The sequence below is a fragment of the Odocoileus virginianus genome, chromosome 10, assembly GCF_023699985.2.
Source record: "Odocoileus virginianus isolate 20LAN1187 ecotype Illinois chromosome 10, Ovbor_1.2, whole genome shotgun sequence".
Classification (NCBI taxonomy): Eukaryota; Metazoa; Chordata; class Mammalia; order Artiodactyla; family Cervidae; genus Odocoileus; species Odocoileus virginianus.
This window is the reverse complement of record NC_069683.1, coordinates 3,320,403-3,340,222: the sequence shown is the minus strand read 5'-3', so window position 1 is coordinate 3,340,222 and position 19,820 is coordinate 3,320,403. Positions and strand designations below refer to the sequence as shown.

At 37.0% G+C, this 19,820-nt stretch overlaps 2 protein-coding genes across 2 annotated transcripts; both read right to left on the bottom strand.

Annotated features, from left to right (window-relative positions):
* Positions 1–10,047: 10,047 nt before the first annotated feature.
* Positions 10,048–10,992, bottom strand: LOC110149749 (olfactory receptor 5G3-like). The gene has a single exon (XM_020912333.2). It carries the CDS (start codon positions 10,990–10,992, stop codon positions 10,048–10,050), a length of 945 nt encoding a protein of 314 aa, XP_020767992.2.
* A 7,683-nt stretch (positions 10,993–18,675) lies between these two features.
* LOC110149750 (olfactory receptor 5G3-like) lies at positions 18,676–19,620 on the bottom strand. The gene has a single exon (XM_020912335.2). It carries the CDS (start codon positions 19,618–19,620, stop codon positions 18,676–18,678), a length of 945 nt encoding a protein of 314 aa, XP_020767994.2.
* Between the last annotated feature and the right edge of the window lie 200 nt (positions 19,621–19,820).

The following is a 19,820-nucleotide window of genomic DNA, read 5'->3' as shown; positions in this document are numbered from 1 at the left end:
TGGTCATTTGTAACCTATATAAGAAACAAAAAATACATGGCATTTTTTAAAAAAATAAGCACATATAAAAGTCTTTTAAACTAATTATAGTTTTTTTTCTTTTAATCTATATACATGGCAGTTACAGAAATAGTGTTAGACTAGGTTGACAATGTTTCTAGGGACTAGACCCTGTCACTTGGGCACACATCCCATAAACTTGGGCAAGTTTATACTTGATCTTTTTGGAGTCAGCACTCTCTGCCTTTAACAGTCTAACTGCAATATCGAAAACTCTTGTGGGTTCTAAAATTGTATTTGATATGTGATTCAGTCTTTGTATTTCATTTTTATTGCATGATAGGATAAGAACACCCCCTAAGAATACAGTTACCAGTGATATTGTAAGACACAAAAGAAAATTTAGATCTTGATAACAGACATTGGGATGAGCTAAGTAGAACAGAAATACAAAACACTTTCAGTTCCTCTACTGATGGAATGAATAGTATCATTCGGATATTATGAAGACAACATTCACATCTGTGTATATTAATCTACCCCCTTATGAAAAGAAAGTATTAGAAAGGTATTGTGTACAAATGCCAGAGGGTTATCTAGCATGAAGAATATTATGTTGTAACACATGACAATTATATTTATGCTTATGTAGGGTTTTCTTGAAAATAGAGACTGGATTCGTTTACTCTTTGACAAATCTGAAGATAGGAGTGGCACAAAAAGAAAAAGGATTTAAAATTGAGGTTAGCGTGAAGAAAATTTCACCAACCATATAATTTGAATAATGGAACATAATGCCTCGGGAGAGACTTAGATGCCCTTCTTTAGAGATTAATTAATCTGTCAAACAACACATAGCAACTTTTTATGGAAACTATATAAAAAACACCTGCATTAAGCTCATCTGACTTAATCTCTAGATGATTTCTACTTATAATTTTTATAAATGTATGAGTATATTCTGTTAACCAGAATAATAAGATTATTTCCCAAATTTTATAATATTTAAAAATTTATTTAAGATGTAGATTTTAACAGGTAATGTCTTTGTTATTAAGAAAATGTGTATAATGTCAAATGTTTAAAATTTTTATTTAGCCACAATTTTTGCATGCGTGCATGCTAAGTCATGTCAGTCACATCCAACTCTTTACAACTCCGTGGACTGTAGCTCACCAAACTCCTCTGTCCATCAGATTCTCCAGGCAAGAATACTGGAGTGGGTTGCCACTTCCTCCTCCAAGGGATCTTCCCGAACCAAGGATCAAACCCGCATCTCCTATTATTCTGCTTTGGCAGGGGATTCTTTACCACTAGCACCACCTGGGAAACCCTGACACCATTTTAAGGTAAATATTATTTTTCTGACTCATCAATTGAGGAAGAGGATATCAAGCTGTTATAATTATAGTAAGAAGCCCAAGGTGTGTCAGTATCGATAGCAAAGATTCTAGTGTCAAATCATGTGTATAATCAACTCACTTCCCTCTATAAGTAAAACAAAACATAACACATTTTGAAGATATAATAATTCGGATGTGGAACATGAAATGCTATGGTATAGAACAATAGCTAAAAAAAGTCTACATCTATATTTTATTTTTATAATTTAAGAAAATATCTATAGAATTCACTTTCACAAGGCAATTGCTTATTAAATGTCAACTAATAATGTCAGTTATTATTTTTAGGAATTTAAACTTGGTTGGGGAGACAGGACTTAGAAAGAAAAGGAAAATTTACATTTCAGAGAGGTCCAAGACAAAACATGCCCTAGGATTTCAGAAGAAGGAAGGGTCACTGAAGTAAGCTGAAGTGGTTGGTGAAATTTCTCATATGAAACAATTCTGAAAGCATAGCTTTCAGGCAATGGTTGTGGATATTTATGGACATTGCAGGCAAGTGCATGTCATGAGGGTGGGATGCCATACCTGCCACTATTCAGCATGTGAACCTGAACAGGACACATATCTGCTTCTGCGAACAAGGAGAACCATCTCTATGTGCTTTCCATTTCTGGCATCTATGACCTTAGAATTCTTCTTGGACATTATGTTATCTCTATAATGTTAAAAAAAAAAAAAAGGACAAGATCAGTTTAAAATGTCAAAAGATTAGTTGCTTAGTGTTCTGAAAAGCTGGACTAAACACCAACGACCACTCTCTTTGGAGTACTTAAGATGGTGAGTTTTATATTCCCTAAAGCCAAGTTCAGTTGAAGTCTTTCCACCATGCTTCAAATTTCCTTTTTATACCCAAACTATGGAATACTCACTTAACTGAAAGAATTATTTGTTTTCCCGTTCACTGCTTCAAGATGAATAGCAAAACCCAGGGGTTTCTGGTTTCCATCATCAAGTCAGTGTGGAGGATTTAATTCCCATTTTGGTGTCAGCTTCTGCAACAAGCATGACACCCTCAACACCTGGTAAGGAAGATAAGTCTTGATGCTGATGAGTCTGCGATCAAGAGAGACACCTTATCCTGAACACTGACTCATGTGCAGCGAAAGTAAGGGATGCATGTTCCTGATAGTTTTAACTGCTCTAAAGCCAGGTCTCTGAAGAATTAACCCTCAAGAGTGTACACCTGAGGGGACAAAATTAAAGCACTATCATTGGATTTTGTGCCAAGGTTATTTCCAAAATAATGACTTTCTCAAATAGAAGATTCCTGGGGAAAAAACAACAACAACCAAAAAAAACTATGTTTTTCCCCCTTTAGATACTCTTTTGTAAAAACAGGCCCTCATTTGCATCCACAGAGAGTGATGAGCTAAAAACTGAGCAACACCGGGGATGAGTAGTGTTCTGCCTGGATCCTGAAGCCTAGGTTCAAACCTCAGCTCCCTGGCTTGTCCCTTTGAGCTAGTGGGGGTTTTGCTTTTTTTTTTTTTTTTTTCTTGTCTATCTTCTATTTGCTTTTAACTATCTGTGCCTCAGTATCCTTATCTATAAAATGGGGATGATGGATTGCTTGCTCACACTGGAAGAATTAGATGTATTATTACAGGCAAAGCACTTAACAAGATTACATGCACCATAAGCACTCATTAATGCCTAGAAGCAAAGATTCTATGTTTTATAAAAATAATTTCCTGCACGTCATGTTGTTTTGATTAGGTCTTTGATTACTTAAGAATTCCATCTTGTCTAGACTTACAAAAAAAAGACTATGAGAGAAACGCAGTCTTCTAGTTTTACTACATGAAAGTAAGCTTCCCTGTTGGCGCAGACAGTAAAGCATCTGCCTGCAATGCAGGAAACCTGGGCTTCACCCCTGGGCTGGAAAGAGGAGGCAAGGGAATGGCTACCCACTCCAGTATTCTTGCCTGGAGCATTTCATGGAGCCCGGCGAGGTACAGTAAACAGGTTCACAAGGAGTCGGACATAACTGAGCGACTAACACTTTCAAAGTGAATTTTATACATTTTTTTTGTTAGAAACTTCCATGTAAAATCATTAGAAATACACCAGGTCTTTTCCTACCATATAAGCTTATGGCATTAAGGTAGAAATAATAACAGAACAATTTTTCTCACTGTAATAAGGAAAGTCTAAAATTTTGTAATCTTGTCCCTTGACACCAAGTTTTGCAGTGTTAAGTAATGAGCTTTCACATTTTTGATAGAAAAGCTTAAAATCAGAGAGGGGATTCATTTTTTTTTTCATTGCAATGCTGTTTATAATAGCCAAGACATAGAAGCAACCTACATGTCCATCAGCAAATGAATGAATAAAGAAAATGCAGTACATATATATGATGGAATATTATTCAGCTATTAAAAAGGATGAAATAATGCCAATTGCAACAACATGGATTTGGAGAATCTTATAATAAGTGAAGTAAGTCAGACAAAGACTTACATGATATTGCTTATATGTGTAATCTAAAGAACATGATGCAAATGAACTGATATACAAAACAGAAACAGACCCACCGGCTTAGAAAATGAATTTATGGATACCAGGGTTAAAGGCTGGAGAGACGGATAGACGGGGAGTTTTGGATTGACATGTACACACCGCTATATTTAAAATAGATAATCAATAAGGGCTTACTGTATAGCACAGAAAACTCTGCTCAGTATTCTGTAGTAATCTAATTAAGAGTTTGAAAGTACATGTATAAATGAATCACTTTGCTGTACGTGTGAAATTAAGACAACACTGTTAATCAACTGTTGGGCATGTGCAGTCACTCAGTTGTGTCAGACTCTGTGACACCATGGACTGTAGCTCGCCAGGCTCCTGTCCATGGGTTTTACAGGCAAGAATACTGGAGTGGGCTGCCATTTCCTCCTCCAGGAGATCTTCCTGACCCAGGGATCAAATCCATGTCTCCTGTGTTTCCTGCTTTGGCAGGTAGATTCTTTACCACTGAGCCAGCTAGGGAGCCTGTTAATCAACTGTACTCCAATATAAAGTAAAAATTGAAAATAGTGATAATAAAATGCTTAGAGAAACTTATGGTGTGAAACTTCAAACTACTGAAGGCATAACCATAACTGTTTTGAGGGCATAAACCAACCAGTGCTTCTTCAGGGTTCTGTCTCCTTCCCAGGAGAAGACCAGGCTTGGCACATAAGAAATTGGTGGTCATTAACTGCTTGCCTTTACAATAAAATAACTCACCTCTGAAACTTATTCTTTTTTTATTAGGAAATTAAAGATTTTTTAATTGAAATATAGACTGACCTACAGTATTACACTAGTTTCAGATGTATGGCACTTCCCTGGTGGCTCAGCTGGTAAAGAATCTGCCTGCAATGCGAGAGACCTGAGCTCAACCCCTGAGTTGGGACGATCCCCCAGAGAAGGGATAGGCTACCCACTCCAGTATTTTGGCCTGGAGAATGCCATAGACTGTAAAATCAATGGGGTCGCAAAGAGTCAGACAGGACTGAGCAACTTTCACTTCCACTTTCAGATGTATGGCATAGAACATTGATATCTGCCTATATTATGAAAAATGATCACCATTAAGATATGTCTAGTAACCATCTGGTCCTATACAAAGTTATTACACTATTATTGACCATATTCCTTATGCTCTATATTACCAAAACTTTTATATAACTGGAGGTGAGTACCTCAATCCCCTTCACCTATTTTGCCCACTCCTTTCAGCTTCTTTCCTTCTGGCATTTACCCATTTGTTCTCTGTATCTCTGAGTCTATTTTGATATTGCTTTGGTTTGTTTGTTCATTTTATTTTTTAGATTCCATGTATAAGTGGGATCATGCAGTATTTCACCTAACATGATATCCTCTAAATCCATTCATATTGTCACAAATGGGCACTTCATCTTTTATGACTGAGTAGTATTTCATCATGTGTGTATATATACATACATATTTACATATCACATCTTCATTCATCTGTTGAAGGGCATGTAGGTTACTTTCATATGTTGACTACTGTAAATAATGCTACAATAAATACCTTTTCAAATTAGAGTTTTTGTTTTCTTCAGGTAAATATCCAGAAGTGAAAATCCTGGATTGTATGACAGTTCTATTTTTAATTATTTGAAAGAATTCCATAGTGTTTCCCAAAGTACAATCTGCAGTAGTTTTCTATCTGCAATGCCACCGACAGTGCACAAGGGTTCCCTTTTTTTTTTTCCATTTATTTTTATTAGTTGGAGGCTAATTACTTTACAACATTGCAGTGGTTTTTGTCATACATTGAAATGAATTAGCCATGGATTTACATGCATTCCCCATCCCGGTCCCCCCTCCCACCTCCCTCTCCACCCGATCCCTCTGGGTCTTCCCAGGGCACCAGGCCCGAGCACTTGTCTCATGCATAGGGTTCCCTTTTATCCACATCCTTGCTAGCACTCATTACGTGTCATCTTTTTCACATTAGCCATTTAGATAAATGTGAGGTGATCTCTCATTGTGGCTTTGATTTTCATTTCCCTGGTGAATAGTGAGGTCCAGATTTCTTAACTGAATTGGTCATTAGATTTGTAGCCAGTCTGTACAGGACCATATATGACCTCAAGTCTTAAGTGATCTGTTCTTCTTGGAGTTCTTTCTTAAATTCAAGGCGTAAATGAGGACTAAAATTTCTTAGGGAAAGCCATTCCAAAAGGATAGTTTTTTGAAATTCAATTTCCAAATTTTATTGGAAAGTGTTTCCCATCTCATTGTATTAGAAATTCACTGAACCATATATGTAAATAGATTGAGTTAATTCAGATTATTGAAATTATTCAGAAGAAGCAGTAGCAGATTAACTGTTATAAAAATCCAAGCTTTTACCACATTAAACATTAGTGTTTTTGTTCGTTTTATAATATATGCACAAAACTTTGTTTAGGTTTTATAATTGTAACAACTTATCTTAGTAACTTGTTTGACTAGTACCTTCAGCAGATTCTTGGAATGGGTTTCTGGAATCAGACCACTCACCAGACAAATGGAAATGAGAGCCCATTGTTGGTGGAATGAGGCGGTGGTAACCATCAGCGTGCCCTAGCCCAGCAGCTACTGAAACTCACCAGTAGCGAATTGGGGCACAGTACAGTTGAAAATTGTGCTTTGGCTTCTGCAATGTTTTCTAACATGTGAGAACTATCGAGAGCAGTGGTTACTATTGCACAATGAATCTGGCAACTGTGAAAATCCACTAACATGACAAATGATGAGAAAATAGCATTTAGGCCAGGTGATTTCCAACTCAAGGATATAAGAGCAAAGAAGATATTGGGTGACTGTGTTTCCTTAGAAGGCCTGCCTTCCACTAAAGGAATTTTAAAAAGACACTAATGGAAGGGAATCCAGTTTCATGAGAAATTCAGTGGTAGAAGGTTCTGTTACGGATCTAGACTTCTTTTTTTTTTCCCAATTATTTTTATTAGTTGGAGGCTAATTACTTTACAATATTGTAGTGGTTTTTGCCATACATTGACATGAATTGGCCATGGGTTTACATGGATCTAGACTTCTTAAAGTCAGTGGAAATGATATGATTCCAGGATACTTGAATTGAGAAATTAATGCCTTTACCAAAGATACAAAGGGTGCATAAGAGGTAGTCATGTTATTTCTATATTTAATTCAGCAGTCTAGACCATCTAGAAACTGGATGACTCTAAAAGAATGCCTGTAACTGAAAAACTACATGTAAAAGAATGAAATTAGAAGATTCTAAGCACCAAATACAAAAATAAACCCAAAATGAATTAAAGACCTAAGTGTAAGACCAGATATTCTGAAACTCTGAAGAGAAAAACATAAGCAGAACACTCTATGACATAAATACATAAATTGCAGCAATATTTTTTCAATCTGTCTCCTAGAGCAACAGAAATAAAAGCAAAAATAAACAAATGGGACCTAACTAAACTTAAACATTTTTTGCAAAGGAAATGATAAACAAAATAAAAAGCTTATGGAATGGAGGAAAATATTTGCAAATGATGTGACTGACAGGGGATTGACTAATTCTCAAATTATACAAATATCTCATACAGTTTAATGTAAAAAAAAATCAAATAACTCAATCAAAAAATTGGTGTGCATGCATGCTAAGTTGCTTCAGTCATGTCTGACTCTTTGAGACCCCATAAATTATAGCCCTCAGGCTCCTCTATCTATGGCATTCACCAGGCAAGAAAACTATAGTGGGTTGCCATTCCATTCTCCAGGGGATCTTCCCGACCCAGGGATTGAACCCAGGTCTCCTTTATTGCAATCGGATACTTTACCTCCTGAGCCACTAGGGAAGCCCTCCCCTCAAAAAAAAAAAAAAAAAGGGAGGAGGCAGAAAAACTGATTAGACATTTCTCCAAAGAGGACATACATAGAGCCAACAGGCATGTGAAAAAACACTCAGCATTGCAACTATAAAAGAAATGCAAATCAAAACTACAATGAGGTATCACCTCATGTCAGTCAGAATAGCAGTCATTAAAAAGCCTACAAATAATAAATGCTGGAAGGGATATGGAGAAAAAGGAACTCTGCTGTTGGTGGTAATACAAATTGATTCAGCCAGTATATAAAACAGTCTGATGGTTCCTTAAAAACTAAAATTAAAGTTAACATAACATTTTGCAATAACACTCTTGGGCATATATCCAGAAAAAAAAAATTATTCAAAAAATACACATACCTCAATATTCACTGCAGCACTATTTATACTATGCAAGACATGGAAACATGCTAACTGTCCATCAATGGATGGATAAAGAAGATGTGATATTTATATATACAGTGGAATAATACTTGGCCATAAAAAGAATGAAAAATTGCCATTTGCAGCAACATGGATGGGCCTACAGATTATCATATGAAGTGAAGTAAATCAGACAAAGAAAGACAGATATCATATGATATTCACTGATATGTGGAATCTAAAAAAAATGTATAAAAATGATACAAATGAATGTGTTTAGAAACCAGAAATAGATTCACAGACTAGAGACATGGTGGTTACCACAGAAGAAAGTAAGGGGTTAGTTATGTTAGCTATGAAACTAACATAACATTGTAAATCAACTATACTTCAACTTAAAAAAAAAAAGAATACCAAAAAAAAAAAAAAAGAGGATGCCTGTAGACTGCTTCAAGTTCCAATAACAGTCCCTCTGACAGTGCTCCACCAATACAGGATAATTTAATGGAGCTCCAGCACATGGCATACAGTCATGATTTGAGGAATGTAGTCTTCTCCATTCCGATTAGAAAGGAAAAAAAAGATGAGAAACAGTTTACTTTCATGTAAGATGAACAAAAATATCCATTTATCATATTGCTTTAAGGCTATGTCAACCCTATTTCATTCCTCACTGTAGTCTGCAGGTATCTGACCCCCTTCCCATCCACTACACTTAGTGGATACCGTATTTAATGGCCTTTTCACTGATAACATTACATGAATACAGCAAGTTACACAACAGGTGCTCCAATATTTGAGGTCTTTGTAAAATGCATGTGGTACTGAGTTCAAGCTCACTCTGCTCACCACATGACAGGCCAATAAATCCGAGAGACCAGGTGTTGAAGCAAAGATTACTGCTTTATTCAGAAACTCAGCTGACCGAGAACATGGCAGACTAACGTCTCAAAATAACCATCTTATCGTGGCCTGGATGCCAGTTTCTTTTACAGAAAAGAGATGAAGTAGGGGGAGGTGAGGAAATAAGGTAAGAAGACCATTAATCTTGTAAATAGCTCCTAGAATGGCAAGACTCGGGGAGGGGATGTGTTAATTTCTTCCTCCCTGTAGCCATTCACAGGTGGACAGGGTCCCAAAAAAAGGCATTTTGATTTAATATTCTGACAGAGGGGTAGGGTTCCCAGGCCATTATATATAAAGAGTATCCTTTAAATGAACAAAAGGAACAGGAAACAAGGTTAAAGTAAAAGAAAAAGATCTAATGTGGAGTCACAATTGGCTCTTCCCTGCAACATATATTCTCCAAAGAATGAGAGAAAATTCATTAAGATTCAGAAATTTGACACATTAGGTAAATATCTACAGATCTAGTGGTTAAGTCTAGGGCTCATGCTAGAACACCCCCTACAAAGAAAAATTCATGAAGAAAGAACTTGAGTGTCCAGGGAGGCTTCTTTCAGTTTGGAGACAGCATATTCCACAGCTGGGACTATTTTTATAACCCATAGGTAAGAGAGATATGATCCATCACTTGGCTCACATGCATAAATATTTTCTTTGTTTCATTATTTTCTCTTTAACATTGACTGTGGTACATTAAAATTTCCTTGTAACATTGAGTTTGCCCATTTTAAATAGAATTCACATATCCACAATTGTACAAATACTCAGTTTCTTCTGGTATATTTTTATATTTATACTCTCAATTCATTTCTATATTGTTTTTAAACCATTCTCACATGACAAAGAGCAAGATTGGAACAGAAAAAAAACCTCAAGAACTACACCATTTCTCAAATCATCTTGAACAGGCAGAGCCAGGACTCACATGCAGCTTCAGATTTCCAGGCTAGTGTTCTTATCACTAAACATTCTGCACCAGCATCTACACTAAAATATTAATAGACTTCTATTTCACCTACCAATTGGACAGTTTTTCCTTTCAAACTTTCTACTGAATGAATTCTTCACCTCTTTGTTCCTCAAGCTGTAGATGAGGGGGTTCAACATGGGGGTAATCAGAGTGTAAAAGAGAGAAATCACTTTATTGATACCTAGGGAGGAACTTGAGCTGGGTCGAACATAAATGAAGAAAAGAGTTCCACCTAGGATGGAGACAGCTGCCAGGTGAGAAGAACAAGTAGAGAAAGCTTTCCTCCTCCCATCGGCAGTCTGGATCCTCAGGATGGCCACCAGGATGCAAACATAGGAGATCATGATGATCAGGCCACTGAGCACTCCTATTGCTCCAGCCAAGGTGAAAAGCACCAACTTATTGATCCGGGTGTCTGCACACGCAAGGGAAAGCAGTGGTGAAATATCACAGAAAAAGTGATTGACCACATTTGGACCACAGAAGGGTAAGCAAAAAGTGAGACTCGTATGGGTCACGGTGCTTACAAGAGCCACAGCATAAGGGCCTATAACCAGCTGCACACAGACCCTCTGGGACATAATGAGTGTGTACAACAAGGGCTTACAGATGGCCGTGTACCGATCATAGGCCATGGAAGCCAACAGGAAACATTCAGTGGCCACAAAAAGACCAAAGAAAAACATCTGTGCAGCACAACCCATGAAGGAGATGCTTCTTCTATTTGCAAAGATATCACACAGCATCTTGGGGGCAATGGAAGAAGAGGAACACAAGTCTACAAAGGACAAGTGACTAAGAAAAAAGTACATAGGAGTGTGGAGTCTGGGATCAATCCATATGAGAGTGATCATCCCCAAGTTACCACCCAGAGTGGCAAGATAGATAAAAAGAAGAAAGAAAAAGAGGACAATTTGCAGATAGAGATGATCTGTGAGGCCCAAGAAAAGAAATTCAGTCACTGCTGTCTGATTCTGATCTTCCATTGGTCATCTGCAATTTGTTATGAGAAAGATTTTCATATCAGTGTATGGCAAAAACCACTACAATATTGTAAAATAATTAGCCTCCAACTAATATAAATAAATAAAAAAAGAAAAAAGAAAGATTTTTTTATGAAAAATAATCATTGCATTACAAATAACATGTTAAGCTAATGAAAGGTTCTGTTAAATAGGTCTACAGTAGACAATTACCGAAACACCGTGGAACTAGAAAATAATATTCCCAGATTCTAGTTTGGGCTTCCCACTTGGTGCAGTGGTAAGGAATCCATCTGCCAATGCAGGAGACACTGGAGATGTGGGTTCGATCCCTGGGTCATGAAGACCCCCTGGAGTAGGAAATGGCAACCTGCCCCAGGATACTCGCCTGGAAAATCCCAAGGGCAGAGGAGCCTGATGGGCCACAGTGTGGGGCCGCAAAAGTCAGACACGACTGAGCACACACACAGATACTAGATCACGGCAGTCTGTGCAAAGACCCTGTGTAAACCCAGGCAATTCACCATTAATCTCTACTGTTGGCCACAAAGTGCCGAGCCCTGTAATCTAAAAATCTTTCAAGTTACAAATTTGTATATGAACTTCCTTTCATGTTTCATCTTATTGCATAATTGGATATAGAACCCCAGCTAGAAAAACCTTGCTAGGAATACTGTAAGATCAATGAGATATTCAGATCCTAACATATGACATCTGAGAAATGCAAAACAGGGAATTTCTTGATCTTACTGACTGATCTCACCCATCCTAATATTTTTAACACACAATTCACATATGTGTTTATCAGTCTATTCCCTACTCCCTCTTATACAAAGATGTGGAAAGGGTAATATACACAAATGACAAAGAGTTTATTCATATATTTTATATCATATACAAAATGATATGATCCATGGAAGGAATGGAGATGCCTTGTCTGTAAAAATCAAATTGATCTGCCAATGTTAGAGAGCAACTTGTCATGGAAATTGTATAGAAAATTAAGCACCTTTTGCACCAAAATAACATAGAATTGTATTAACTGACTTACTTTTTCATATAAACTACTTTTTAGGGCACTTATCTTGAAACCTGTTAGGCAATATCAATTACAGAAATAATATATGCAAAATATCAAATATATAATTTTTAATGCAGAGAATACATTTACTAATACATATGTTCTGACTCACTAGGCAAGGAAGAAAATATCAAGTTGTTTAAAATTCCTAAGAGATTACTACATAGGTAATTCATATTTTGAAAAGCTTGTTTTAAATACCGTTTATTATCACTGCAATTATTTCCTCTTCAAGTAAAACAAAAGCAGTGTACTATTATTATTTATATAGTAATCATATGTGAAGTTTGATTAAAAAAAATCAGGGCTATATCTATTTGATTATTCATCATTATCATGATCACTTGCTTAATGCTATGTGGGGTACAATTTCAGTGGTCACAAATACAATTCTAGGCTTGGATTAGGAGCATTAGCCATTGCATGAATGTTTTGTTTATATCCATTCAAATATAGGTGTATGGAGGTACGGGGTTGACCATACTAATTCTATATTTGATCAAAATACTATTTATGCATTCTGATGTATGGCATGTTCAGGCTTCTATAAAGCAAGGAGGATGGTCTTTATGCCACTTTACAGCTAACATTCTGTGACCTTAGAATTCCTTTTGCTGTATCTCTGTATTATAGAAAAATAAGCAAAAAAATCAGGTTCAGAAAAAGTCACACAAAAAAAGTTGCTTAGTCTCACAAAGATGTGAACAAAATGCCAGTCTGCTCTCTTTAGAGAACCTGATCCAGAATGGTTACATTCCCAAAGTTCAAACACAGCCTGAAGTTTCGCCATCACATTTCAAAAACTTCATGTTATCCAAAGCACAATGTACTCACTTCTTTAATAATATCCTTTATGTAGATCCTTTAATTTCTTCAAGGAATTAATCATTTTCTAGAAATAAGGATGGAACTTTCAATCTTGCTCACGGGGGCAACTTTTTCTAAAGAGGCATGACTTTCTAGGTACTTAGTGAAGAAGACAAATCCCTCATCTTGAACATCCTGGGAGTAAACAGATACTCATTGACCTGCACATTGATTCACACACTGCATAGAATAAGGGACAGTTTCTTGGAAGTTTACAATAATTTAGAGCCATGTCCCTAAAGAAATAAAGCCTCAAGAACTTATACCTGGAGGCACAAAAAATTAACATGATCTCAGTGGCATTTGGACCAACATTATTTCCTAACTGTATCTTTTCTCATATGGAAGAGTCCTAGGAAAACAACGTGGAGGATCTCCTTTGGGAGCCTCCTTTGCCAAAAAAAAAAAAAAAAAAGCTGTCTTTTCTATCAGTGAGGAGTGATGCATTGAGCCCCCAGAACCAGTTGGGATTTGCTGCCTTGGCATAGTCTTAATTTCATCACTTACTGGCTGTGTCAGTTGGAACAAGCTTTTAAATCTCTCTATAGCTCACTCTCTTAATCTCTTAAATATATAAAAATTGTTTCTAGTTCACAAAGATGTCAGAATGATTTAATGAGGCAATAGTTTTAAAGTATTAAAAGGAGTATCCAGCACAGAATCAAAGTTTAGTATCAAAAGGGGTCTACAGCACAGTTAGGAGATAATAGCTAGACACAAAAACAAAACATATGTTCAAAGTAACATTTGTCTATATCTAGGCAAAAGTAAAAAACAGTCTCTGACTTAGGGAGGTGGGATATGGGGCTGGGGTGTAGTCCCAAGAGGGGATATATATATACTTATAGCTGATTCACATTGTTGTAAGGTAGAAATCAACACAATATTGTAAAACAATTATCCTCCAACTAAAAACAAATTTTAAAAAATAAATAAATAAAAGATAAGCAACAACAACAATAAATACCAGTCTCTGGACTCCAAAGGAAGGAAAGATCACTGCAAGCTGGAATAGACCAGAAAATTTTCAAAGAAGGAATTGGTCTGAAAAGATAACCATAATTTAGATAAATTCAAGTTAAAAGGCAAGGCATTCCAGGCAGTGCCATATGAGATGATCTGAGGCCGGGAAGCAGGAACAAAGGCAAGAAAGTTATATGGGATAGAAGGGTCACAAGAGAGAGAAGAATGTGTAGTCTGATGACATGGAGTGAACTGTCTCAATCACCATCTTCTCTGAGAACCTAGTTCTTTAAACCTTCAAGAACAGAGTAGATAATTCAATTTATCAACCCCCAACCATCACTGATGGTTCACTTATAACTCTTATTCATTATCTATTTCAGAAGATTGTCAGTAATCAGTGTTGCATACATATTTGTTGAATTAGTGGAAAACAAACCCATAAAATCTATATAATTCTTGATGGTTCATGTTTAGCAGTTCTGTTATATAACATTTTGGTTAAAAATGTCAGGGAAAAAGTATTCCTACCTCTTATTTTTCTTAAAACCATTTAAAATCAATGAGAAAATATCAAAAACAGATTCAAAAAAAGATAACTCTTAATTGCACCCACCAAAAAATGGAATATAGAAAAAGAACAGGAATAAGTTTCCCATTAGCAAAGAAAAAATAGGAAAATATAATTCTTTACTTCATTTTTAAAAATCAAAAAAAATGCATTCTGTGAAACTGCAATATTGAAAAAAGAAATAGCAAACTTATATCATGTGATAGGAAGTTAACTGGCTAAGCCCAGAAAAGGAAAGAATATCAGAATTGTCAGTCACATGTAACAAAACAAAACAAAGCAAACAAACTAAAAAAGGAATATATATACTGCTTAAAATAACGATGGAATATTTGAGAAATTAAAACACAAAATTTGAGTATAAACTACAAGTTTAGAGAGAAAAGGATTAACATATAGAAAGGAAGATCTAAGATTCTAAAATCCTTGAAGAAAGAACCAGAGGGTCCTGGGAGCCTTCTCTGCATTTCAGGGGCAGTGTATTCCGCAGTCAGGACTGGGTCTCCAGCCCACATGGTGAATGGCAGAGAAGGCTGCCGGGATTAAGTGAATCAGCTCAGGAAAGGGCTCTGCTTCAGGTCTCAGTCACAGTGCAAGCAGTCTGGCCACTTGGGCTGCATGTTACAGCAGACTCTGTGATCAAAGGTATACTGGGAAGAAAGAAGCAGTATGGAGCTTACTACAAGCTTCAGTAAGGCAATAACTCAGGTCCTGGGGCTTCAGGAGCAATTCTATGCCATTTACAGCAAAGAACGTTATGGCTTTTGAAAAAGAACTTCTGCTCTGTTTCTAGGCCCTCTAAAGAGAGAACACTTGAATAAATGACATCATGGGAATAAGCAAACAGTCTGCCATAATAACCTGGGACCTGTCAGGTCCTCCCATTATCAGATAGGCACAGCAGCAATCTATCATGAGATGAAAGTGGTACATCAAGATCACATCCAAGCAAGACCAGAGAGCATGAAGAAGACACAATTCAACTGTACGTTTGTAAGTCCTCCTCAGACAACTACTTTGCCTTGTTGCATTTCTTTTTCTTGGAGATGGTTTTGGTTATCACCTCCTGTACAATGTTATGAACTGTGGTCCATAACTTGAGGCACTCTGTCTACCAGATCTAGTCCTTTGAATCTAGCAGGAGCCCTTACAAATAGCTGAGAAATGAAGAGAAGTGAAAGGCAAAGGAGAAAGGAAAAGATTTACCCAACTGGATGCACAGTTCCAGAGAATTCCAAGGAGAGATAAGAAAGCCTTCTTAAGTGACCAATGTAAAGAAATAGAGGAAAACAACAGAATGGGAAAGACAGGAGACCTCTTTAAGAAAACTGGAGATACCAAGGGAACATTTCATACAAAGATAGGCACAATAAAAGACAAAATAGCAAGAACCTAACAGGAACAGAAGAGATTAAGAAAGGTGGCAAGAATACAAAGAGGAACTATACCAAAAAACCCAGTTAACCACAATGATGTGGTCACTTACTGAGAGCCAGACATCCTGGAGTGTGAAGTCAAGTGGGCCTTAGGAAGCATTGCTATGAATAAAGCTGTTGGAGGTGATGGAATTCCAGCTGAGCTATTTAAAACTCTTAAACAATGATGCTTTTAAACTGTTGCACTCATTATACCAGCAAATTTGGAAAACTCAGCAGTGGCCACTGGACTGGATAAGTTCAGTTTTCATTCCAGTCTCACAGAAAGGCAATGCCAAAGAATGTTGAAATTACCATACAATTGCACTCATTTCACATGACAGCAAGATTATGTTCTAAATCCTTAAAGTTAGGCTTCAGCAGTGTGTGAACCAAGAACTTCCAGATGTTCAAGATGGATTTAGAAAAGGTAGAGGAACCAGAGATCAAATTGCCAACATCCATTGGATCATAGAAAAAGCAAGGGAATTCCAAAAATAATCTGCTTCATTGACTATGCTAAAGCATTTGACTGTGTGGATCACAACAAACTGTGGAATATTCTTGATGAAATGGTAATACCAGACCTCATTACCTGCCTCCTGAGAAATCCATATGCAGTCAAGAAGCAACAGTTAGAACTGGATGTGGAACAACGAACTGGTTCAAAATTGGGAAAGGAGTACATCAAGGCTGTATGTTGCCACCCTACTTATTTAACTTATATGAAAAGCACATCATGGGAAATGTCAGACTGGATGAATCACAAGATGAATCAAAATCACTGGGAGAAATATCAGCAACCTCAGATATGCAGATGATATTACATTAATGGCAGAAAATGAAGAGGAACTAAAGAGCCTTTTGGATAAAGGTGAAAGAAGAGAGTGGAAAAGCTGGCTGAAAAATCAACATTCAAAAAACGAAGATCACGGTATCTGGTCCCATCGCTTCATGGCAAATAGATGCGGAAACAGTGTAAACTGTCACAGACTATTTTGGGGGGCCTCCAAGATCACTGCAGATGGTGACTGCAGCCATGAAACTAAAAGAGGCTTGCTCCTTGTAAGAATACCTATGACAAACCTTGGCAATGTATTAAAAAGCAGAGACATCAATTTGCGAAGAAAAGGTCTGTATAGTCAAAGCTATGGTTTTTCCAGTAGTCATGTATGGATGTTGTGAGAGTTGGACCATAAAGAAGGCTGAGCACTGAAGAACTGATGCTTTTGAACTGTGGTGTTGGAGGAGACTCTTGAGAATCCCTTGGACTGCAATGAGATCTAACCAGTCCATCCTAAAGGAAATCAATCCTGAATATTCATTGGAAGGACTGATGCTGAAGCTGAAACTCCAATACTTTGGCCACCTGATGCAAATGACTGACTCGCTGGAAAAGAACCTGATGCTGGGAAAGATTGAAGGCGGGAGAAGAGGGTGACAGAGGATGAGATGGTTGGATGGCATCGATGGACTTGAGTTTGAGCAAACTCAGGGAGATAGTGAAGGACAGTGGAGCCTAGCATGCTGCAGTTCTTGGGGTCACAAACAGTTGGATGCAATTTAGTGACTGAACACCACCACCAACTGTGTATGAGGAAGAGCTCTCCTTTCCTGCCTCCAACGCCATTCCCATTGAAATGACCATTGTCAGTAGCTCATTATGTATTGTTTGTAATTTTCCCTATGCTCACTTACACCTAATATATACATATACATTTTATTCATGATGTAGGTTTTGTCCTTTCCCTTAACGACCAGCGCTAGCATTGATATTCAACCTGATTTTTTTCTAAACTAGCAGTAGCGTGCATGCAATAGGTCTCTCCAATTCAATCCATTGATACCTGATTCAGTCTTTATTTGCTGCACAAAATTACACTGAAAAATATGTACCTTTCTTCAACAATTAGTATTCAAGTGATTTATTTTATTTGCCACAACATGTAGCGCTTAAATATGTGCAATCTTATGTTTTGGCATTTATATTTTTGTAGTTTAGGTTTCTAATAAAGGGATCTCTCAGTCAAAAGCCATATAAATGTATCATTTTAAATTAAAACTACCAAATGGCCTTGTGGAAATAGTGGAGTAGATTCTTACTACCAGTAGGAAATAATGAATGTATCAGTACATACCAAATAAAAGCTCCTCTTCTGTCAGCGGAATAGAATGAAACTACTAATATTTCACCTGCATTGAAAGGCACTGCGTTGGCATTTTAATTTTATTTCATTTACTTGACCAATCATGATGCTGAACATTGTCTCCATGCACCTTTGGCAATTTGCATTTCCACCTTTGTAAAATGCTTGTTCATTTAGTTGACAATTACCTATTGTTTTTCTCATTGTGAATTTTAGACTGTTCTTTGAATATTAGGAATATTATCCCACTCTTTGTTACAGGAGCACAAAAATTTCTCTCTCTTTTATTTGATTTTTAATATTGTCTGTCATACTTTAAGCTTTTCATTATAACTTGTATTTTTCATGTCCAGATTAAACATGATTCACAGATGCATGACTGTACAGTATTCCCCTGAGTTCTCTTCTGGTATATTTACACTTTTATATTCTCACTCCATCTCTATATTATTTTAAAGCCACTCTCATGTCACAGAGAAGAAGATTGAAGCAGAAAATTATTAAAGAACTGCGCCATTTTTTCAGGTTATCTTGAAGAGACAGAGCCAGGACTCACATGAAGCTTCAGACTTCCAGGCTAGTGTTCTTTTTAATAAGCATTCCTTACCAATATCTATGGTACAATACAAGTAGAGTTCTACTTTACCTAAATACTAAGCAAGTTTTCCTTTCAAGTTTCATACTGAATGCAGTTTTCACCTCTTTGTTCCTCAAGCTGTAGATGAGGGGGTTCAACATGGGGGTAATCAGAGTGTAAAAGAGAGAAATCACTTTATTGATACCTAGGGAGGAACTTGAGCTGGGTCGAACATAATTGAAGAAAAGAGTCCCATACAGGATGGAGACAACTGCCAGGTGAGAAGAACAAGTAGAGAAAGCTTTCCTCCTCCCATCGGCAGTCTGGATCCTCAGGATGGCCACCAGGATGCAAACATAGGAGATCATGATGATCAGGCCACTGAGCACTCCTATTGCTCCAGCCAAGGTGAAAAGCACCAACTTATTGATCCGGGTGTCTGCACACGCAAGGGAAAGCAGTGGTGAAATATCACAGAAAAAGTGATTGACCACATTTGGACCACAGAAGGGTAAGCAAAAAGTGAGACTCGTATGGGTCACGGTGCTTACAAGAGCCACAGCATAAGGGCCTATAACCAGCTGCACACAGACCCTCTGGGACATAATGAGTGTGTACAACAAGGGCTTACAGATGGCCATATACCGATCATAGGCCATGGAAGCCAACAGGAAACATTCAGTGGCCACAAAAAGACCAAAGAAAAACATCTGTGCAGCACAACCCACGAAGGAGATGCTTCTTCTATTTGCAAAGATATCACACAGCATCTTGGGGGCAATGGAAGAAGAGGAACACAAGTCTACAAAGGACAAGTGACTAAGAAAAAAGTACATAGGAGTGTGGAGTCTGGGATCAATCCATATGAGAGTGATCATCCCCAAGTTACCACCCAGAGTGGCAAGATAGATAAAAAGAAGAAAGAAAAAGAGGACAATTTGCAGATAGAGATGATCTGTGAGGCCCAAGAAAAGAAATTCAGTCACTGCTGTCTGATTCTGATCTTCCATTGGTCATCTGCAATCTGTTATGAGAAAGATTTTCATATCAGTGTATGGCAAAAACCACTACAATATTGTAAAGTAATTAGCCTCCAACTAATATAAATAAATAAAAAAAGAAAAAAGAAAAATTTTTTTATGAAAAATAATCATTGAGTTACAAATAACATATTAAGCTAATGAAAGGTTCTGTTAAATAGGTCTACAGT

Coding starts and splice junctions, on each gene's coding strand:
- LOC110149749 (XM_020912333.2), bottom strand. CDS start 10,992: ATGGAAGATCAGAATCAGACAGCAGTGACTGAATTTCTTTTCTTGGGC.
- LOC110149750 (XM_020912335.2), bottom strand. CDS start 19,620: ATGGAAGATCAGAATCAGACAGCAGTGACTGAATTTCTTTTCTTGGGC.